Source organism: Pan troglodytes, chromosome 7 (genome assembly GCF_028858775.2).
Source record: "Pan troglodytes isolate AG18354 chromosome 7, NHGRI_mPanTro3-v2.0_pri, whole genome shotgun sequence".
NCBI classification, from domain to species: Eukaryota; Metazoa; Chordata; class Mammalia; order Primates; family Hominidae; genus Pan; species Pan troglodytes.
This window is the reverse complement of record NC_072405.2, coordinates 122557255-122580756: the sequence shown is the minus strand read 5'-3', so window position 1 is coordinate 122580756 and position 23502 is coordinate 122557255. Positions and strand designations below refer to the sequence as shown.

The following is a 23502-nucleotide window of genomic DNA, read 5'->3' as shown; positions in this document are numbered from 1 at the left end:
CTTTTCCTAAAAAAATAGCAGTATCGTTTTTCTTCTCTCTTCTTCTCTAGATGCTCTGTAGCTCTATGTGTCTCACTTAAAATGTGGAAAATGATTCCAGATATGGTTTTCTGTAAAGAGTTTGTTGTAAATGAAATTTAATGGATGCTTACATTTTCTGGTTTAAAAACATTGGCTGCAACTGAATCTAGTAGATTTTGAGCACTTTAAACTTTCTGGCCATCAGTTTTCTCATATGTACAATGGGGATAAAAAGTATACACAGTTTTTAAAGTTGTGATAACGGAGATAATGTACCAATGGTGTTTAACAGTGCCTAACATAAAGTTGCAATCAACAAATATTTACTGTTATTCTTGGTGGCTGTCAGGCTTCTTGCTATATGTTAGATAATGTGAGAATAGATTAATTTGTGTATTGTAGTAAAGTATATTGGATCATACCACTCATTTCAATATGTCGTAGCCACATACTTACTTTTTTTTGGCCTTTGACTCATATATTCCATATCATTTCCAATCTTCAGGTTTATCTATTTCTTTTTTATGTATTTTTAAATTTTTTGAAAATCAATGTCAGAGTTCTCTTTTTAGGTGGAGAAAGAATGACCTGATACCATTTATTCAATATTTTTAATCTCAAAATTATATCCATGAAGGAAAATCCTAGGTTGAAGTAGAAGAAACTGAAATAATATCCAAAAAAAGTAGAAAATAGCTCTTAGCTTTAGCCATACTATATTTTAAACTCTATTATATAGTCAGTTTTCAAAAAGCCATGTGTTAGTTCTGGCCGGTTTTCAAGTTTTCAAGAAGTCTTTTCAAGTTATTAACATGTTTATAGAGCAATCATATGCTGCCATAATCCACTATGTTAGTTACTCTTTTCTACTCCTATACTTGTTGGAGACTTTATAACTCAAAAATATTTAATTGTCTTTGTACCCTGAACACTATGAATATATAAGTTCTTCATCTATTTATTATATTCCAGCAACTACATTAGTAGTTTTCAATCCCAACTCATTCAAATAAACATTGAAAAACAGGAATTCTTCTTAAAGTGCTGCTCTAATTATTTTGAGAAACAATGCTATTTAACTCCAAAATGAAAGCTAAGGTATAGTAGATGAATTAGGAAATCGCATGGGATAGATTTCTAATTAACCAAATCATCAAAATTATCTAGTTCACCCATTCGTTCAGTTGCCTAAATGTTCTCAGTAAGAACACCCAAAAGATAGTCCAGTCTAAGTTTAAAACTGGTTAGCAATTATGTTCGTAAGACATTTTACTATAGCCATTATAGTATTCTGACAAATAGAAAGTTCTTCCTTATATTGAAGCAAATCCTGTTTGGTGCATATTGGTTTACTTCTGCACAACGGACCATACTAAATAATTCCAATACTCTTTCCACATCACAGAACTTCAAAAAAATTTTGTAAGAGGTTAAAATGGCATAATTTGAGTAAAAAGGGATTGATCAACTTAGTCATATTCTTCATTCTAAATCCAAATTTAAGTAGATGTTCATAATTTTGGTCTGATACAGAATGCAATTGATGCCAACAACTAAAATTTGCTGTATGTTGCAGGCTGTTAGACCATAATTATGTTTTTTGTCAATATATAACACATTTTATGTGTTTTTATAGTGTGTTGATATATATACATATATTATATTAAAGCAGAGGTATATTATTAAATAAAAAGAGTTTGTGCTTTGGGCTACATTTATAGGCTGGAGATAGTGTAGAGCTGAAAGGCAACTGGTGACTCAGAACTGTGTTAAATCCTCATGGTAAACATATACCTGATATCAGAAATGATTTTACTTGAAATGAATACTTTGAGAGAGGACAGTTTTCTATCTGACCCCACACACCTGAGTGAGTAGAAAGTTTAAGAGAGAAGAGAGTGAGTTAAAAAGTAAGGAAAGAAAGAGGTAAAGCAAGGACATAGATAAGACAGGCAGAGGTGGGAGAACAAAAGATTAGGAGAGGTTGGGAAAAATGTGAAGAAAGAGGAGGAATTAAATGGCTTATATTTTATTTATGTATTTATTTATGTCCAGAAAGTGGTGCATCTTCCATGTAATAAAAAATAAATCAATACTATAAATTTTAGGTCATTCCTCCAGCTTTTGAATCATAAGTTTAATACAACTTGTCTCTTCTAACAAATAATTCAACGTATCATCCTTATAGCTATTGAACATGAAAGCAGAATACTCAGTATCTAAAATACAGTTTTCACTGAGGCTCTAAAAGACTGGCATTATTTAATGACATTTTTCTTTGACAGTGCTCTGTCCTGCCAATGAATTACGGCTAGATTCTACTGGAGTCATATTGAGCCCTGGATATCCTGACAGTTACCCAAATCTTCAAATGTGTGCATGGAGCATTTCAGTGGAAAAGGGTTATAATATCACCATGTTTGTAGAGTTCTTCCAGACAGAAAAGGAATTTGATGTTCTTCAGGTGTATGATGGTAACCAAGGGTTATATTTATTGGATATTCATCAATTAAGTACAAATGTTCTAATTACACATGTAAACTTTGAGTATAAACAGCTGCTTATGTGAGTTTATCTTACAGATATTTTTAGAAGTACCAACATTAAATTCACTCCTATACCATATGAAAATTATAGTTAGCTCCATTATTATTTTACAAATTATACATCATTTAGCTATAGAATTAAAATGCTTAAAACAAACATTTTATGTTTTCAATTATTGTTAATGAGGTAGATTGGTGGTGAAGCAATTTAACCATATTTAATACTATTCTAAAGATATAAAATACTAAAGACAAATGAGAATATAATTAGCTTTATCTAAATTGTTTTATTTTCTTCCCAAAGGACCAAATATTCAAAGTCCAGTGCTTATTTCCCTCAGTGGGGATTATTCATCTGCTTTTAATATAACAAGCAATGGTCATGAAGTATTTCTTCAGTGGTCAGCAGATCATGGCAATAACAAAAAAGGCTTCCGGATAAGATATATAGGTATGTAAAATTTATAACTTCAGGACAGATCTCACTATCATCTTCAGTATGATTATGATTAAGGAGCAGAGACACTATTCAGTTAGACATGAATTCAAATCACAGCTCCTCCATTGATGGTTCCTGGACAATTTATGTAACCTCTCTATTTCCTATTGTAATGATAATAATTCTACACCCCTCATATGATTTTGTAAAATATTAAAAGCATTTAGGATATTTATGACTTATATGTCAGTTATAAATTAAACTGTGATTTTTAATACTTTAAAAAATAGATTTGTTTTCCTTGAACTGACAAAAAATATTAATAGTGTTGCTCAGCTGTGTGTTATCTGACCTATTTAAGAACTCCTTTAAATGACAAGTTTAAACAAAGGATAAACATACAGAGGTCAAAATCTTTGTTTTAATTTTTATCCATCTATTTGTGATACTTGCTAAGATATCTTAAAAGTCGAAAGAGAGAGTAACACATCATTTACAAACCTTCAGTTTTTAAAAACGGAAGCGTTTTGTCGCTACTGCTTTTCCTTGCGTGATGCTTAGAAAGATGTAGGCTGGAAATTCTTGTTAATAGCAAGGTGACATAGATTTTTCTATTATGTCTTCCTGTTTATAGGGTCTACTGATACTGAATCAATAATTTTCTTGTTGAGTAAATGTACATAAATAGTCCTCTATTATGTGAAGGTTATGTTCCTTTTCTTTACTGCCCTTCTAAATCATGTCAGAGACCATTCTAAATCATGTCAGAGGCCATGGATATGTGCTCAATAGCAGAATCCCTCAGAATCAGCCAGCTGTCTCTCTCTATACAGTGTTCACACCATGCCTCCCAAATCATGTGTCATTGGTAATCAATTCAACCGAAAATTCCTTTTATAAATGTTTTATAAACTCTGACACTATGATTCTGGGTATAGACAGATACATTTTGAATTTCAGTTCTAAAAAGTATACTTTGAATTTTACTCATTTATACAAATTTACAACTACATATAAAATGTATGAATAGAATAATTCTGTTTAATTCCCTTGATTTTAAAACTCTGAGATGATAGTTTGATTTTAACTTATTAATAATTTGTATTTTACATATTAGAATAACTTGTGACTGACAGCATATTACTACTATGTACATAATTGTATCCTATGTTTCTATTAAATCAAAAATAATTTATTATGCAATCAAAGTAGATGTGTTTTAAAAAACTGAAACATGGCCAGGCGCGGTGGCTCACACCTGTAATCCCAGCACTTTGGGAGGCTGAGGCGAGTGGATTGCCTGAGGTCAGGAGTTCGAGACCAGCCTAGCCAACATAGTGACACCCCCCTCTCTACTAAAAATACAAAAACTTAGCTGGGCATGGTGGTGGGCACCTGTAATCCTACCTACTCGGGAGGCTGGGGCAGGAGAATCACTTGAACCCAGGAGGTGGGCATTGTAATGAGCCAAGATAGCGCCATTGGACTCCAGCCTGGGCAACAAGAGCGAAACTTCTTCTCAAAAAAAAAACCAAAAAAACTGAACTATATGATATACCCAGTCATCTTGAAGAATTTTCATACTTGAGCTTATGTTTCTATAATATAAACAGTGTAAATATCTTTTTATTAAAGTGTTGCCCAAATAGGGCATTTAAAAGTCAGCACATTAAATTCATGATACATGATAACATAAAAGGAAACTATTCAAATTAAACAATTGTAAGTATTAGATTGACTGTATTATAGACCAATCCTTGTTCTTATTATTTATGACAAAGTTGGATATAAATATAATGAAAATACCACTTTTAGCCCTCAAGAACAGCTTGACATATTAAATATGTATTTTTGCCTTTAGAAATGACAGGTTATGACATATATATCCTAAGTCCAATTTGTTTCTTACTATTTACCCCCGAAGCCCCATTTTTCTCAGATGAATTCATTAAAGTTTCAGAAGGTAAATGGGACCTGCCATGCTGAATATTCTCAAAAGTACATATGAAAAAGCTATTTGACATTATCTGTTGGCATTTCAAACATCAGGAGATGAAAAAACTTTTTTATTTTATTGGCAATTTGTATCATAATATGTAAACGCTCTTGACAGAATGGACACCCTTTAATAGACTGGGAAAGAGGATTATGGAATGTGGGGGATTATTTTAGACATCAACCAAAATGAAATGTATGACCTAACATGATAGAGGTGTCTGGATATAACTTCAAAGTGACATGTAAACGACATGCTCTAAAATATTGCTACCAAGGCTGTGGCATTTAGGTCCCTCAAATGACAGGAAATGCGGTTTCCAAAATTCAGTTAGATATTTGTTGGGCTTCTGAACCTCCAGGGTGTTAAGAAAATACATTTCAATTCAGAAGACATTTTCGGTGACAATATAAATTGGAAGAAAGCTCAGAGTTAGTTATGTCTCCCAAAAGTTGTGTCAGTAGATCATTTTCAAAAGAGGAAAGAGCACAATATGTTGTTCATATGAAGTAAAATTTACATAGATGACCACTGACCTACTTTTAAGCACTAGTCGCTGTATAGGTGTTTATCACTTTGGGTAATAACTTCTGATTCATTAATTAAAGAGCATTTTTTTTTCTTTTGAAAAGCTTTCTACTGTAGTACACCAGAATCCCCACCTCATGGATATATTATCAGTCAGACAGGTGGGCAGCTTAACAGTGTGGTCCGTTGGGCCTGTGATCGAGGATTCCGACTTGTTGGAAAAAGCAGTGCTGTGTGCAGAAAGTCTTCCTATGGGTATCATGCATGGGATGCGCCAGTCCCTGCCTGTCAAGGTGAAGTATATTATGCCAAAATGAACAAAAACATGAATGTGAGATTAGCACCATTTAACGTTTTTATTTGGATCACTAACTTTTCTGAGAATGGAAATATTCGGAAGCATATTGTGAACTCTTTTCATAAAAACAAGGCATAACATTGCAGAATGATAAATTCCAGGGGAAAGAAACATACTGTTTTATAATTATTCATTATTGTTATGCAACTTATATGCCTTGACTTTTTCCCCTTGTATACGTACTTTATTCATACATCCTCCATTTCAGTTACTTTGTTTTAAGACAATTATTGAAAGAGAGGAAGACTGAGTTAGTGTGAAGTCTGCAGAGAGGTAATAGAGAATAAGAATGGGCAAGTACACTGAAGACTGAGTTTCACTCTTAGCATCCAAAATTTGCTCTCACAGCAACAAATTTAAGAGAAAAATGTAACCCACCACCTGGCTATTTTTTTTCTTCAGTGGTACAGATAACACAACAGAGATATCAGAGATATGTTTTTTATTTTTCTTTGTATTTTGTCAAAAGTCGAGGCACTGAGCATTATATCATGCTGCAAAAAGAATAACAAGCTTGTTAATCAAAAAATTGCATGTTTTAGAGTTTTTGATTAAGACTTGTTTTTATGGGAGGCTGAGGCCGGAGAATGACTTGAACCCGGGAGGCGGAGGTTGCAGTGAGCTGAGATTGCAACACTGCACTCCAGCTTGGGCAACAAGAACGAAACTCCATCTCAAAAAACAAAAAACAACAAAACAAAACAAAAAGACTTGTTTTAAATAGTAGTTGAGTCTCTTACCTAAGTTTAGTCATAGTCATAAAGAGAAGTTCAACATCAGCTACGCAGAAAAGCTAATGTCATTGGACTTTGAAAATTTTAAAATACTTAATTCATTACATTATTTTATCAAGATGAAAATTAATTTTGTATTTTGTTTAACTCTACTCAGCATGTAAAGATACAGATAGCAACTTTGAATTCTCACATGAAAAAATGCAGGATACTCTAGGTTAATAAACAAGAAGTCTTACTTATTACCTATTTTTTGGTGGGCATTTATAAAAAAACAAAATGTAAGATAGGTAATTAAAATTTAAAATCAACCAATAATAAGTTAAAATTAGCTAAAGAATAGGTATTACCAGGCACTTGAAATGGCTTCTTTTACCTATTAGAGTGCAATTTATAATTCATAAAAAGATAGCTTTCAAAGGCATATGTAAACAAATGCAAAATGAAAGAATTATTGTTTCTTGTTGTATTGATGCAAGGAAACAGTAATCACTTATTAGGATTCTGGGAAGCACCATTACCGTAATGGGTTATCAACACTGAAGGCATTTACTTCATGCAGAATAGATACATTTTAATAAAGTATTAAAACAGCTGCTTTCCTTCGACCAATGAATAGCAGGAGTATTTACAGTTTCTTAGTATTAACTAATTTCCCAGAATTAATTTGGGAAAGAATCTTTGATCTCAAATTTCATAATAGAATTAAAAGATATAAAATAAGCTTATAATATATATATTTTAAATAACCATTAACATGCTCTGAATTTTAATTGTTTTTAATTTTAAACTTTTGTATTTTAGTTACATAATGATTGCTTTTATTTATATTTATATACACACATACACATACACACTCCTATATGGTATACATATATAATCCTTAAGAAACATTTTGTGAGAATAATTGACTATCATGTAAAATAAAAATACCGCATGCTTTCTGAAATTTTGAAATTGCTTTGTAGAATTAGTGCTACAATTTCATTGAATATACTCCATGTAATTTACATATGGAGTCATTTTTTCAATGTCCTTAATTTAAAATTGTTTTAAATTCAAATAAGAAAGTTGAAATATAGTTTAAAAATGAGATATTTGGTGAAGTAAAATGATAAAATATATGTAAATCATGTAGCCATTTCCAAAAATTGATCTTTTCTAATTGTTAAAAAAGATTAAGAAAAAATGCTTGCAGGATATGACCTCTATTTGGACATTACTAATTGAAATGCAATGTTTATATGTCATTTGGAAGAGCTATTTGCATAATGCACCTTTTATTTCAGCTTGTTTTGCATTTTTCAGTCATTTTTCTTTCTCTTACCTCTTAGGTCTTCTTATACATCCTTACATACATTTACTTGAGCTATAAAGTTACACAACGTGAGGATAAACGTAGAAAATTAGTCAGCTATATCTATTTGGGTTTAGTCAGGTGTTTTATTTATTTTTGTTCTCATCACATAACTATTGATCCCCCCCTCAAAAATTGAACCATCCTCATGAATACAATTAAGTATTATGTAGTGTTACGTGGAAACTCACTTTGTATTCCATCTCACTTTTAATTTGTGATTTCCTGAGAGTTGTATAGACAAGCCTCTTTTACAACCACTCAATTATGATGACTTTTCTTCTGAACTGGATTTATTTTCTTTCTTTTCTTCTTTTTAAAAAAATTAGCTGAGAAGTTAAATTGTTAACTAACCATAGGCACAGGAATTGTCCCATTATTCTGGTACGTTGTCTCTTTTTAGTTCTAAAATAGAACCACATTTTACTAAACATATATGTGGAATCTGTACTATTTAACTACATCTCTTTTTACTTTGACCTAGATTCAATCTATACTACACCAACAATGAATAGTTAATTTTTAAAAATCAGTAAATACATGATCTTTGGGAGGGAGATGGCATATAACAACTTGAAATTCCCAAAAGTTCTAAGTGAAAATATAAACATTGCTTTATCAGACATCAGGGAACCATTTACTTTTCAACACTATTTTAGAGGTTCTGTAATTAGAAAGCAGGGATAATAACATAATTATATGAGATTGCATATGTATTTTAAGTCAGTGTTACAGCTTTTCTGTTCATAATTTACAGGTTACCAAATTACAAAAGATCAATTATTCAGCAGTAGGGATTCTGCCATTCAGTTTTGACAATTTTGTAAAGATTTCACTAAGGTTTTTCATTTTATATTTAATTTACGTGGGTTAATGAAAATTAAGCAGAAAATGGTAGATTTTATAAGAGAAGTGGAAACAATTTTTGGTCGAAATGGAAGATGGGTGAATAGTACATAGCATTTATAATATTTAAACTAAACTCATCTTTCTGTAGTTTATTTCTTCCGTTATGAGAGAAAATATAAATCTGTAATTCTTTGTATGAAATGTGTAAGCTAGATATCTTTCATAATACAGAAGCTTTCTCATTTTGTAACAATAATGCTGTACATATATCTATCAGTTATTACATAACTCCAGTTGGTTCTGGAATGACACTCATATTCAAATACATTAGTCCTTATGTGGAGATATGTATAAATATTTACTCTGAGTGTGATATATAAAGATACACATAGGGCCAGATGCAGTGGTTCATGCCTGTAATCCCAGTACTTTGGAAGGTAGAGGCCGCTGGACTGCTTGAGCCTAGGAGTTTGAGACCAGCCTGGCCAACATGACGAAAACCCGTGTCTACAAAAAAATACAAATATTAGCCGGACCTGGTGATGCGTGCCTGTAGTCCCAGATACTCAGGAGGTTGAAGGTAGGAGGACTGCTTGAGCCCAGGAGGTGGAGGCTGCAGTGAGCCAAGATCCTGCCACTGACTCCAGCCTGGGAAAAAGAGTAGTACTGTGTCTCAAACAAACAATTGGCCAGGTATGGTGGTACGCACCTGTAGTCCCAGCTACTAGGGTGCTGAGGTGTGAGGATCACTTGGGCCTAGAAGGTAGAGGTTGCAGTGATCCCAGAAGCACCACCGCACTCCAGCCAGGCAGCAGATTGAGACTCCTGTCTCAAAAAACAAAAAACAAAAAACAAAAAACCTGACTTTAATTGAGTATTGCTACCAAATATATACTTTGAAAGATTATGTACATGTTATTTGAAAGATTATGTTTTTTTTTTTTCTGTTTGTAAGTGCCAATTGTGTACTTATAGGGCAAAAATGGTAAAAAATCAATTTTAGGGGATTTTTCTGTAGCCTTTTAAAATTATAAAGTATAAAATATATACAACAGACTAGGCAAATATAAAATTTTACATTATTATCACATCATAGTAAAACTAATTTTCACCTAAATCAAATGTATTGTAGATAAAAATCAAGACATCTAAGACACATCAGTGAAATTCAGGAAGATCTTAACTAGGTTTTTAAGACAGTAAGTCCTGGCCTTGTGTTTATTAAACATATCCAATATACACAATACTTTGTGGATGGTGCCCCAGCTCATACGTTGTGGCTTCTCCTAAGACAGAAATAGCCAGCTTTCAGGTAAAATAAATCTATTTGATTTATTCCTGACCAAAATTATGATTCATATTGGTTGCCACTCTCTTTAAAATATTTAATATTTATCTGTCAAATTGAATTAATCAAACTTGCTATATGATGGTCCAGTCATGGGCTTGCATTAGAGATACTCTTTACCTAACTTGCATTCTCATATAATCCATACAAATGCTGATAACCATGCACATGATAACCAGAAATTAAGTAAGAAACTAAGAAATAAAGCATTAACAATGTATAGATTCATCAATTTATAAACATTACTAAATAAGGGTTTGGAATAAATTATTCAAAATTTATGGTTCGGAAAGTATTTCTGTGATTCTGAGATTGTTTCAGAGGAATTGAAAAAAATCCCTGTTAGTTTTGCATGTTTTACAGTTCAGCAGAGTTACCTAATAAATTAAACATTTTTCTGTTTATATGATTTTGCTTGTGTGTATTTTTTTCTAGCAATTTCCTGTGGGATTCCTAAAGCTCCAACAAATGGAGGAATACTAACAACAGACTATTTGGTAGGAACACGAGTTACCTATTTTTGTAATGATGGATATCGATTGTCATCCAAAGAACTCACTACAGCTGTATGCCAATCAGATGGAACATGGAGCAATCATAACAAGACCCCTCGCTGTGTTGGTATGTGTGTCAAGGGAATTTCATCACTTGTTTTTCTCTTGGTATTTTATATACCTGAAATTTTATGTATTGTAGAATTATAAAAACCAATCCCTAAACTGAAATGTGATGTCTAAGTCAGAAATAAAAGTTAAGTAAGCTATCTTGTACAATGAAGTACTAGAAGACAGTACAAGGACTTTTCCATCATTTTTGAAAACCTCAGAATATTTATATCAAAAAAGGCACTTTTATTTTATACAATAATGTTTTATTTTGTAAAAAGTCATCCTTTAGTCAACATGTGTTTTCAGTACATGGCCCCTTGAGAAAATTTTTAAAGATTGTGTTAATAAAATGATATTTTGACATATTTCACTCTGATTTTATAAGGATAAATAATGTTGCAAAAATTATCCATAACTTTAAACTTTTGTTGATATTCTTCTGTTTACTTACACTTAGAAGAGTTCCTATTGCTGTCACTATTACTTCACTAGGTAAATAAGTTTACATAATGATAAGACATTAATTCTGGTAAAGATTTGGTAGCAAAAAATAGAAAATATTGATGTAAATAAACTCTTGAATTTTCTCTATATTTCGATTATTTTTTCCCATTTAGTACTAGCATTTCCACTTAGTTGTGATTTCATTTAAAATGAAGATTGTTAAGTTGTTCGCACTCTCAGCATAGGCTTCTAATAAGGTTTCTACTTACCTTGAAAAAGTTTTGAATTAGCTAAAGTTGATATCACTACTCCTGCACAAAAAGGCCATTCACATCAAAAAAATTTCCTCAAAATATAGTCTTTTCTAAACTTATAAAGAAATAAGGGAGTAGAGGTAAGCCAACAACTGGGATTCTGAGTAGGTAGAATAATAAGTACAAGATTGAATTGTGAAACCATTGAGTGTGTTCCAGAACTGCCAGCAATACCATAAGGCTAGGGGAATGGAAAATATCAACATGCAAAAGAAATAAAGAACAAATGCTGAAGGACCTTGTATAGTGCAAGAGTAAGTGAATTAAGTCAGTGGAGATGTAAAGAATGGAATAGACATTGAGATATAGTGATTTGTTAGCAATTACACCCTTTGGTTTTTGTATAGTTGTTACATGTCCAAGCATCAATTCCTTTACCTTGGAACATGGAAGATGGCGAATCGTGAATGGCTCCCATTATGAATACAAAACCAAAGTAGTTTTCAGCTGTGACCCTGGTTATCATGGACTAGGTCCTGCCTCCATCGAATGTCTTCCTAATGGTACTTGGAGTTGGAGAAATGAAAGACCATATTGCCAAAGTAAGTATACACTCTGCTAAACTTATTTCATAAGCTATGTTTGGTTATCGAATTGTTTGAATCAGTTCCTTTTATAAACACACTAGATCAATAATTAGATGACATTACTAATATGGTCATTTATTCTCATTACGTTTTTAAATTTTCTAACTATGTTTCTATGTATTAGTAAATGCTTTTCTAGCAAATAGTAAAACATGGGCTTTGGATTAAGAAATCTAGTGTTTGAATTGTTGATCTATTACCTACTTTAACAATGAAGTAATGATTACTTACTACTTGATAGACACTGCTTTTAGTCCTTTACATGTTTTATACTCATTTGGTTAAAAAAAAAAAAAACCTTTGCCCCAGATGTAATCATTCTATTAAAGTCACAGAGCCTATAAATGATAGAGAAATGATATTTGACCAAGTAGCCTGACTAAAACCCTTGACTTTTTATCATGTTATATCATGTTTATTCTCTCTGATTCCAAATTCTAAAACTAGAAAATCTTAAAACTAGAAAATTATAACACCTGTCATGTAGAGTTACTGCAAACATTTAATGGTATGACACAATTGAAATACCAGCTATAACCACATCCTCAATAAATATTATTGAACCAAATTGAGCAGTTAAGGCATTTTATTTCCATACATTTTTATAATATAAATGGCCAGTATCTAATATACATAAGCTAACAGAACATAGGATATTCAGGTGAAATATCTTGAACTCCCTTTCTTACATTTATTTATTGTCTGTTTTGTTTCAGGAAATATGCTAGGCAAAAATTCAGTCTTTTAATTAGCGTCCAACACAACTCTATGGTATATATTGCATAGAGACCCATGATTTATAGACAAACTAATAAAGAGATCAAAGGTCTACATAGGGTTATTATGATTAAGAAGTTTAACATAGCAGACAACTATCTTATGTGTAATAAGTACACAAGTATCTGATATTATTTTATTTATGAATATTCACTGATTTGAAATTTATTTTTTGAATCTCTATATCAGTATAGAATTTTTCGGTTGCCCTGTGTTCCAAGATAATCACATTAATGAATTAAAGTATTAAAAATATATTTCTAAATTATATTTAATATTGTAAAAATTTGCCATCATCTGTATTTTTTTTGTTGTTTTTGTTTGTTTGTTTGTTTGTTTTTTGAGAAAGAGTCTTGCTCTGTCTGCCAGGCTGAAGTGCAGTGGCGCGATCTCAGCTCACTGCAACCTCTGCCTCCCAGGTTCAAGCAATTCTGTCAGTCTCTGCAGTAGCTGCGATTGCAGGTGCCTGCCACCACGCCTGGCTAATTTTTTTTCTGTATTTTAGGTAGAGATGGGGTTTCACCATTTTGGCCAGGCTGGTCTGGAACTCCTGACCTTAAGTGATCTACCCTCCTCAACCTCCCAAAGTGGTGAGATTATAGGCATGAGCCACTGCGCACAGCCTGTATTTCTAAATTTTTGTACTAGTCCTCCAAGTTTTTTTCCCAGGATTTTTCTCTGACTGCAGACTCCTTGTTTTTTCCAAATTATTGTTTAAAAAGAATAATTTGTTTTTAAAGGGCACATGGATAGGAATATTTCAAAGAACTAGATAATTATTATCTACAACAGAAACACTCATTTAATCAGGTTTTCATCAAATGTTTGTCTGATTCTATTGTGTTAGATTCTTTATTATGTAGAATTGTTTAAAGGATGAATAAGTTTGGGTTACTGCCTACAGGTAAGAATGAGGGAATGGCAAGGGATTTAGGAATTGCAATTAATTGAGAAAAAGAAAAAAATAGTATTTTTTTCTGGTCCTCCATTTAATCATCTTTTAAATGAAAATAATATAAATATTAGAATTAATAATAATATTAGTATATCAATAATATTAATAGCGACCTCAAATGATTTTTTTGGGGGGATGAGCTCAAAATCATCAGTACATTTTAAATTTGATATGCAGCTCTTGCAAGTTTGAAAGTTTTCTATTTCTCTACCTGACAGCTATCTAAAACTTAAGACTGAAAACCTAGAGAGTTGTTTTGAGCATTACATAAATGAAAACACTATAGCACCTAGTACATAATACAAGCCCAATGAACATGATCTGTTATTGTTTTTATGCTAGAATGACAGTTCATTTGTGGTCTTCAAATATGAAGAAGTCATAAGAGATGCTATATGACCCAGCAAGCCAGTTAAATTTATTTTCTTCAATTTTTTAAAACTTAGAAAAAACAGATGAATTATATCTAATGGATCTCATGAAAATCAAATATTTTACATGTAAAACTCAAACGATAGAGTTCTTGACAAAAATTATATTGTAATTATTATTTTAATGTTGGTTTAGATATGAAGAAACTTTGGCTCAGGTAAGTCAAAGGGCTTGCCCAAAGTTACTTGATAAAGCAGAGAAAGATTTTGGATTAATGAATTATCGTCTCTTTAAACTTGTGATGTTTTTCATCCACTATAGCCAGGTCGACTAAGCGAAAAATGCAAAAAAAAAAAAAAAAAAGAAAAAAAAGAACTTTATGTCTCTGTTACTTAGAAGGTTCTATGGGGACTTAAAGAGGATACATTTTACGTTATGTCATCTCTTTTCTCCATACTTTCACACTCATTCAAACATGTTTTACAAATGCCAATTTCCTTTGTAAATACATCAAATCATAGGAAGCTCAAAATGTTCAAAGCACAGTTTTGTTACAAGTGCAGCTTGACTGTATCTTTAAGGATTTTTATTTATTTATCATTTTAAAGTTATTTCCTGTGGAGAACTACCTACACCTCCAAATGGAAATAAGATTGGAACTCAAACTTCATATGGCTCAACAGCTATCTTTACCTGCGACTTGGGATTCATACTTGTGGGCTCTGCTGTAAGGGAATGCCTTTCCTCAGGTCTTTGGAGTGAATCTGAAACCAGATGCCTAGGTACAGATTTTTAATTTGTTTTGTCAAACTTCCCCCTGCCCCTCACCCTTGAAAAGAGGCATCTCTTTTTCCCTAATATGAGATACTAATTTATATTCATTCAGTAAGGATGTTAAAAACCAGAAAAATCTTTAAAAATGGCTCATGATAGAAAAGCTACTAAACGGAATAATCAAATAGCGTTCCTAGTGAAATCTAAGGAGAGACACATTTTCTTCCAGGCATGGTGAAAATATAATGGTGAAAACTGAAAATATAATGGTGAAAACTAATTGCTGAAAACTGTATGCCTGCTTACTCAGCTGGATTAATCGCTGTAGCTATTAAGTCATTCTAAACCATAGTCAATTCTCTTTTCACCTATTTGCTTAAGGTAATGACTGAAGAAGATAAACAATGTAATGTGTGTATTTAAGCACCTTTCTCCCGTTTTATTTCATAAAATTTCAACATGCATAAAACTAATTTCTATTAAAATTAAAAAAAAATTTTTTTGAACCTGATTTTAGGCAATTAGGATGTTTTCCCCTTAGAGTATTTATTATAAAAAATCTTCAGTTAAAGAAACTGAACTAGTTCATTCTTCTTACCCTGCCTCTTTTATTATGAAAATATTATATTTTATGCTTTATCTCCTTTTTCAAAGATTTCAATAATTTATTTAATATTAAGAAAATAGTATGATTTATGCTATTTATGCTTTGTTTTCTCTAAAATGATTTCAAGATCTGACAGCAAGTATTGAATTAGGTAATAATGAAAATTTTTCTAATGATTATTCACTTATCTGTTGGAAGTAAGGCAAGATCTTTTTGTTTACGAATTTAAAAATTGCTGATTATCATGAATAGAGTACTGCAAAATTTGTACAGTGTTTTTGTCTTTAAAATATTACTGTTTAAGAATATGACACATCGCAGAAAAGTTTATACTTATATATTGTGTGGCTAATAAGCTTGAAAATATTCATAGAAATACAATCATTATTTGAAATTTCAAATGGTATAGTTAGAAGTTTTGGTTAAAATGTCTTTTTTCTCCTTCTCAGGCACATTTGTTAATAGTTATGCTTGGAAGCCCAGCAACAATTTCTTTATAAGAGCACACATATTTGAATATACACAGGGAACTCCTGAGTCTCTGGGGTCATTAATGGACCAGGCTCTGGCTAGGGATGGAGTTCCTCTCAGACTAGTGTCTTTCCTCTTCCTCTTTAAGTCTCACCTAGACAGAGCAGAGTGGTGAGGGTAGGAGTCATGATGTCTCCCACTGGATAAGGTTGGGCAGATGGATGAGGCCACTTCAATGATTATTGAAGAAAACAGAAAATAGTTAATGAGTTAAATGATTATGTATTAATATGTGATTATATAATCAAATAAAAACTCAAAAAAATAAAAAATCTTAATAGTTTGTAAACTGATTTTGGTTGTACTAATTTCAATTACAGATTACTTAGTTTACTTATGCATTTTTAAGTAAACTTAGTTTACATATAAATTTTTAAATTTATATATAGTTATATAAAAATATATATTTATACATACTCAAGTATTTAAATTATATATTACATGTATCTTTAAATATGTATACATTTATAAATAAATATATATTTAAAATACTATATTTAAATGATATATAATTTAAATACAATATTTAAAATATTTAAATATATATTAAAATATTATATTTAAAATGAACTATATTTAAAATATAGTTAAAATAAAACTAAATTTTAAAAGCATTTTAAATATACATATAAATTTGAAAATACTATATTTTATGGCCATGTGCTCTCATGAATTGCTATTGTGTATTATATATTATTTAATATTGTATATAGTATGCAGTTTTATTCACCTACTTAGAATCTTGATTCTGTTCTCTGGAAAGACAGGGCATAACAGGAATATTTATAAGAAAATATTGCCTCTTAGTCTAAGGAGACAAGATCATCCATTGTAGAGAATACAGTGTTTATATACAATGAAATGCAAAAGGATGTTGGTAGGAGGAAAGTACAGTTACCAAACAAGCAAATCCCAGAATATTACACTGTGAATTGACCTTAAGGTTTCATTCTTCTCAACTAGTTTGTGTAACCTCAGACACTTTTAGCTTAGAACAGCCATGAGAATGTGCTTATAATTGTTTCTCTAAGTATGGTGCATTTATTCCTGCCTTCCTAGTATTTTATTATGAATTTTTCAATTAAAGGAATTGACAGTGAACACCCATATGCCTACCACCTAATTCTACAATTAGCATTTTTTTCATATTTGCTTATCACATATCTATCCATATTTCCAGGCCTCCATCAATCCATTAATTTATTTTTTTGATGCATTTTGAAATAAGTTGTAAACATCAGTATACTTTGTTGCCAAATATTAAGCATGCATACCATTAGCTAGAGTTCAGTATTTGTTCAAAGTTTTTTTTTAAACTCTGGCAAAATTTATATGTAGTGAAGTACATAGATCATAAATTCAGTTAGATCAGTTTTGACAAATGTATACATCAGTGTAACTAAACCACTATAAAGACATAGAATATTGCCATTACCTCAGAAAGTTTCCTTATGCCCCTTCACGGTCACTGTGCAACTCTCCTCCTCCATAACCTGAGGCAGTAACTATTTCGATATTTTCACCATATATTCATTTCTCCTGTTCTAGAAATTCATTAAATGGAATTGAAAATTGTGCATTCTTTTGTATAAGGCTTCTTTTATTCTCTTTTATCTATGCTGTTGTGCATATCTGTAATTTGTTCCTTTTATTGCTCAATAGGATTCTATTGTACAAATATGCCACACTTCAGCCATTCTCTTTTTGATGGATACATGGGCTATGTCCAGTTTTAGGCTATTATGAATAAAGCTGCTATGCATGCTCATGTAAAAGTCTTTTTGTGGACATACACATTCATTTCTCTTGAATACTCACAACAGAATACATGTGGGAGAGTTCTAGTTGTCTCCCATTCTCTCCAGCATGTGGTATAGCCAACTTTCTTTTTCTCTCCATTCTGTTGGATGCATAAAGGTATCCTATGATATTTTAATATTTTTTGTCTTAATGAATACTAATGTTAAGCACAGTTTTTCATAGGCTTATTGGCTATTTGTAAATTTTCCTTTGTGAAGTGGTAAAGTATATTGACTTGGCTTTTTGTTATGAATTGTAGGAGTTCTTTACATATTCTTGTTACAAGGCCTTCGTCATTATGTGTTTTATAAGTATTTTCTCTTATTCTATGACTTGCCTACTCATTTTTAAATAACATCTTTTGACAACGAGGAATTTTCAAGTTTGGTAAAGTCTATCATTTTTGTTTGTTTTACTTTCTACTAGAAGCTTTATAGTTTTAGCTTTAACTTTTATATCTCCAATGTTATTTTTAATTCCTATGTGTTACATAGTAGCATTGAGGAGCTTTTTTACTTGCACTTTGTATCTTGCACTATTTATTGAAAAAACTTCATAATAATTATTGAAATCATGTATGTAAATCCTCTAAATTTGTTCATAATTTTCAAAATCACTTTGGATACCATTAACACTTTGCAGTTTCATATAAATCTTATATTAGTTTATGAAACTCTACAAAGAGATTCTGGTGGGATTGAATCCTTTCATCAGTTTGGGGAAAATTGGCTTCTAAAAACATTGAGTCTTGTGATCCATGAACAGAGTACATTTGTTTGGGTCTTTACTTTTTTTTTTTTTTTTGTGCAATGGCAACATTTTGTATTTTTAGCATAGAATGTGCTATTGCTAAATTTATTCCCCAGAATGTTTTACTATTGTAAATAAAAAGTAAAATTGTTCTTTTTTTATTTTTTAGATAGGGTCTTGCTATGTTGCCCAGGCTGGTCTTGAAATTGTGACCTCAAAAGATCCTCCTGCTTTAGCTTCCCAAAGTGCTGGAATTATAGGCATAAGCCAGTGTGCCCAACTAAAGTTGTTTATCTAAATTACATTCTCCAATTGTTTGCTGTCAGTATATAAAATACAATTATTCAAAATATTTACCTAATATTCTACAACCTTTCTAAATTCACTTACTAGTTTAAGATGTTTTAAAAATATAATTTTCTACGTAAATATTACCTGAGTATAGAACAGTTTCACTATTTTGTTTCCCAACATTGTGCTGTTTTTCTTCTTTGTATTAATGTATTGCACTGGAGGTTTTTTTAACAATGTCTTTGTTGGGTTGAGAATGTTCCCTATATTCCTAATTTGTTGTCAGTTTTTAATCATGAATAGGCACTGCATTTTGCTACATACTTTTTCTGCATAGATTGAAATAATTACATAGAATTTTTTCTCTTTTATTATGTCAAAATTACAGTGGTTAATTTTTCATATTTAGCCAAATTTCATTTCTGGATAAATCCCAGATAATCATGATGTATTATCATTTATACGTCACTAGACTGATTTTCTAAAATTTTATTAAGGAGGTTTGTATCTCTGTTTATGAAGTACTTTGGTCCTTTATAATCATTTAAGGACTTTGGTACTTTTTAATTTTTTTTTTTTTTGAGGCTTTACTATTGGGGTTAATGATTACTTCATAAAATAATTTCAAAGGTGATTTTTTCTTTTCTATTTTCTAAAAGAGTTTGCATAAGAATTATTTTCCACATTAAAAGCTTGAATTTCCCAGCCAAAAAAAAAAAAAATCCGTGGGAAGGTTTTTGTTTAAGAATTCACATATTTTAATAGATAAAAACTATTAATATTTTTATGTTTTTACCTTGTGTTAGTTTTGGGGCGAGTTATAATTTTCACAGAATTTTTTTTCTTTTCTTCTGAAGTGTTAAAATGTATTGGCATAAAGCTGTTTTTAGCATTCCCTTATTCTTCTAATTTCTTAAGGCTTTATAGTGATACCATTTCATTCCGGTTACTGACAATTTTATTCTCTCCTTTTTGGTGTTAATAGGGTTAGCTAAGAGTTTAATAATTTTGTTGCTATTTTTAGAGAAAGAATTTTTAACTTAATGTTCTCTATTGTTCGTAATCTTAAATATTTCCTTCTGTCTACTTACTTTGGCTTATTTTTACATCATTTTGCTCCTTGCTTCTTCTTAACATGGAGTTTTAGGTCATTGCTTTTATATCTCTATTCCTTCTACTAAAAGCACTGAGACTTATTAATTTCTTTAATAAGTAATGCTTTATCTGTACCTCTAAATTTTGATATATTTTCTTTCTTTTATTTATTTATTTTTTTTTTGAGACGGAGTCTTGCTCTGTTGCCCAGGCTGGAGTGTGGTGGCGCGATCTGCACTCACTGCAAGCTCCACCTTCAGGTTCACGCCATTAACCTGCCTCAGCCTCCCGAGAAGCTGGGACTACAGGCGCCCGCCACCATGCCTGGCTAATTTTTTGTATTTTTAGTAGAGACGGGGTTTCATCGTGTTAGCCAGGATGGTCTCAATCTCCTGACCTCGTGATCTGCCACCTCGGCCTCCCAAAGTGCTGGGATTACAGGCGTGAACCACCGTGCCCAGCCTATATTTTCATTTTTACACATTGAGATATTTTATAATTTCTTCAAGACCCAAGTGTCACTAGACACGTGTCTTCTTTTAATTTCCATATATTTGTTGTTTTGCTAAATATTTCATAGTTACCTTTATGTCATATAGTTATAATTGAATTATTTGTTGCTTGCTTTTAAGTCAACTTTAAAAGTTTGCTAATGTTCCACATGTATATAAATATACAAATAAAACAAATCACAGTATTAAAAATATTACTTTATAACGCATTTCAGCGGGTCATTGTGGAATTCCAGAACTGATTGTGAATGGTCAAGTCATTGGAGAAAATTATGGATATAGAGACACAGTTGTATATCAGTGTAATCCTGGTTTTCGATTGATTGGTTCATCAGTGAGGATATGTCAACAGGATCACAATTGGTCTGGTCAGCTCCCATCCTGTGTGCGTAAGTAAGCATGGCAAAAGCAATTAGAGACCTCTGATCTTTGGAATAATTCTAGTTTTTGTTAGGCAAGATGAATATATATATTCTGTTGTTATATATATCAATATAAAGTAAATTTCCACAATCCAATTTGATACTGCTATGCAAAAGTCTTTAAAGTGGAATATGTTCAAGAGAATTTCAGTTATATTTTATCATGAAGATAATAAATTAAATTTAGCTCTTCTCATATTTAATATAAATATATAATATTGATAAATTAATACTCTTATATGGAAGACACATTATCAACACATTTGTAATTATAAGGGTTTACATTTCTAGAGACCACTGTGTAGCTGTATCAAGGTTTGTTACTATGTGATATTACAGAGCTTTTTATAGTGGAAAATATTTTGGATAAATATTATCTAACAATTATGATGCTATTGTCATGACATCAAGATTATATACTGATGAAGCACAGTGGGGAAAATATTATCATTAGGCATGACATGAAGAACCTTTGCTCTCATTTCAGGTCCTCTGATGATTATGTGAGCTAATGCAGTGTTTAATCTCTCTGGGCCGTAATTCCCTTATATAGAGAGTGTGTGGTTGAAGATGTTTATCATTATGTCATCTTTTAACCTCAAAATGCATTGCATTTTTAAATATATCAAGATTACACATATGTAACGTAGCTATATTTTGTCTGAAAAAAATTAAAAATTATTTATGAGGATGCGAAGGCATATGAATGATATCATGAACTCTGGGGACTAGGGAGAAAGAGTAGGAGAGGAGTGATAGATGAGAGATTACACATTGGGTACAGTGTATACTCCTCAGGTGATGGGTACACCAAAATCTCAGAAATCACCACTAAAGAACTTATCCATGCAACTAAACACCACCCGTTCCTCAAAAACTATTGAAATAATTTTTAAAAAAGCAGATAAAAAAGAAAATAAATAAAAGTTTATTTTAAAGCACTGTTTACACTATTTTAAAATTCATACAAAACATATGAATATATGTAATTTTAGAGATATTTTAAAAAGATCTCACCAGTCCGACATATATCCATGTGATCTTTTAGGTTGATTAGATATGAATTCACAGATGAAGAATAAAGTGTATTTTGAAATATCTTTTCATTATTTCTTAAATATACCTGCTGTGCTTTGTGGTTTTAATGGATCTCTTCCTATATGTATGTTGTGGATTTGGCCATTGTGCACTTATTATGACTGCTATATTATGAAAATAAAAATAGAGCTGAATAATGATAAACTCCAGTACATCTCAGAATCCCCGTAAGTATTTAGTGTTTCAGATCACAATCTATCCTACTTTGGATCTTAAAGTCAACTACATTTTTCTTATATTTTTCGCCTAATAATATCCATCTCCAGATAACGGACATTTATATTAAAATTATTAGTAGTAAATAAGTACTGTAAATATGTTGTAATTATAATAGGATCATAGGATAAAGATTTTGGAAGTGTCAGATAAACAATACATGGGACTTTTAGTATGTGTTCACAGGAAATATTTCATTTAATCTGTGACCAATTGCATGTATACTTATAAATTCAGTCATAATACTGTTTTGATCCAATCCACAGAAACGTATAGAAATTCTAGTTTCATGGTAATGATAATAGGATAATAGAACATCTAGTTTCATGGTTATGATAATAGGATAATAGAATATCTAGCTGACAATGAAAATCACTTTCCACCCCTACACCCCCCCCCAAGCAAATTGATTGTCTGATGATTTAAAGACAACAATATCCTGCTTGTGTCTGTCCTAGATATGTTCTTTTTCATTTATATTCAAGCATAGCCAATTAATACCACTGTTTTTCTTGTTGAATAATTGAGACTATAAATGAGAATTGGCCCTTAGGGTAAAACTGGTTTCTTTATTGATAATTTTAAACCAGAATAAGATGCAGTTAAATTCCCAAATGGGTAGGTTGACATTAACAATACAGCTGAAAAATAATTGCTCTTGGGTCATTTCCTAAGTACTGAAAGTGACTGTGGTCGTTTCCTGTGCCCAATTAGGAAGCACTATTACTGAAGTTGCTCTGATTAATAGAGTGAGATAATGCAATAATACAGTTCATAGAAATAGCGTTTGGGGAAAGCCAGCACTATGTAAAATTTATAGTGGGACACAGCATTAAAAGAACCTAATTAAGAATATTATTTCCAAGAAAAATTATATTATCAAATATCAGTGATGAAGGAAAGAAACCAGTAAGATTGATTTAGAGAATATTTTGAGACTATCTCAAAATATTAATGAATGTCCTAATGCAGCCTTTGTGTATCATTTTCTATTTTCTACATTATGTAGTCACATTAATTTACTTCACAAGCACACATTTGCTTATCAATCTATTATTCATAAAAATTGGTTGTTCAAATAATATTGAAAGCACTATTTCAAAATTAAATGCAAAAAACTGCCTTTAAATATCCTCAATTATTAACTAGACAAGGAAAACTGGTTCAGTTTTG

General features: G+C 31.3%; 1 protein-coding gene across 8 annotated transcripts in view; it reads left to right on the top strand.

The window, feature by feature from the left end:
- The window catches only part of CSMD3 (CUB and Sushi multiple domains 3), a 1209558-nt gene that overhangs the window by 1115671 nt on the left and 70385 nt on the right, over positions 1 to 23502 (top strand). For all 8 annotated transcript variants that reach the window (XM_054656949.2, XM_016959787.4, XM_016959790.4 and 5 more), the window contains 7 exons: positions 2307 to 2495; positions 2872 to 3018; positions 5635 to 5823; positions 10612 to 10797; positions 11890 to 12084; positions 14842 to 15015; positions 20809 to 20982. In XM_054656949.2, the coding sequence (XP_054512924.1) occupies positions 2307 to 2495; positions 2872 to 3018; positions 5635 to 5823; positions 10612 to 10797; positions 11890 to 12084; positions 14842 to 15015; positions 20809 to 20982 (1254 nt within the window). The remainder of the gene's footprint in view (positions 1 to 2306; positions 2496 to 2871; positions 3019 to 5634; positions 5824 to 10611; positions 10798 to 11889; positions 12085 to 14841; positions 15016 to 20808; positions 20983 to 23502) is intronic.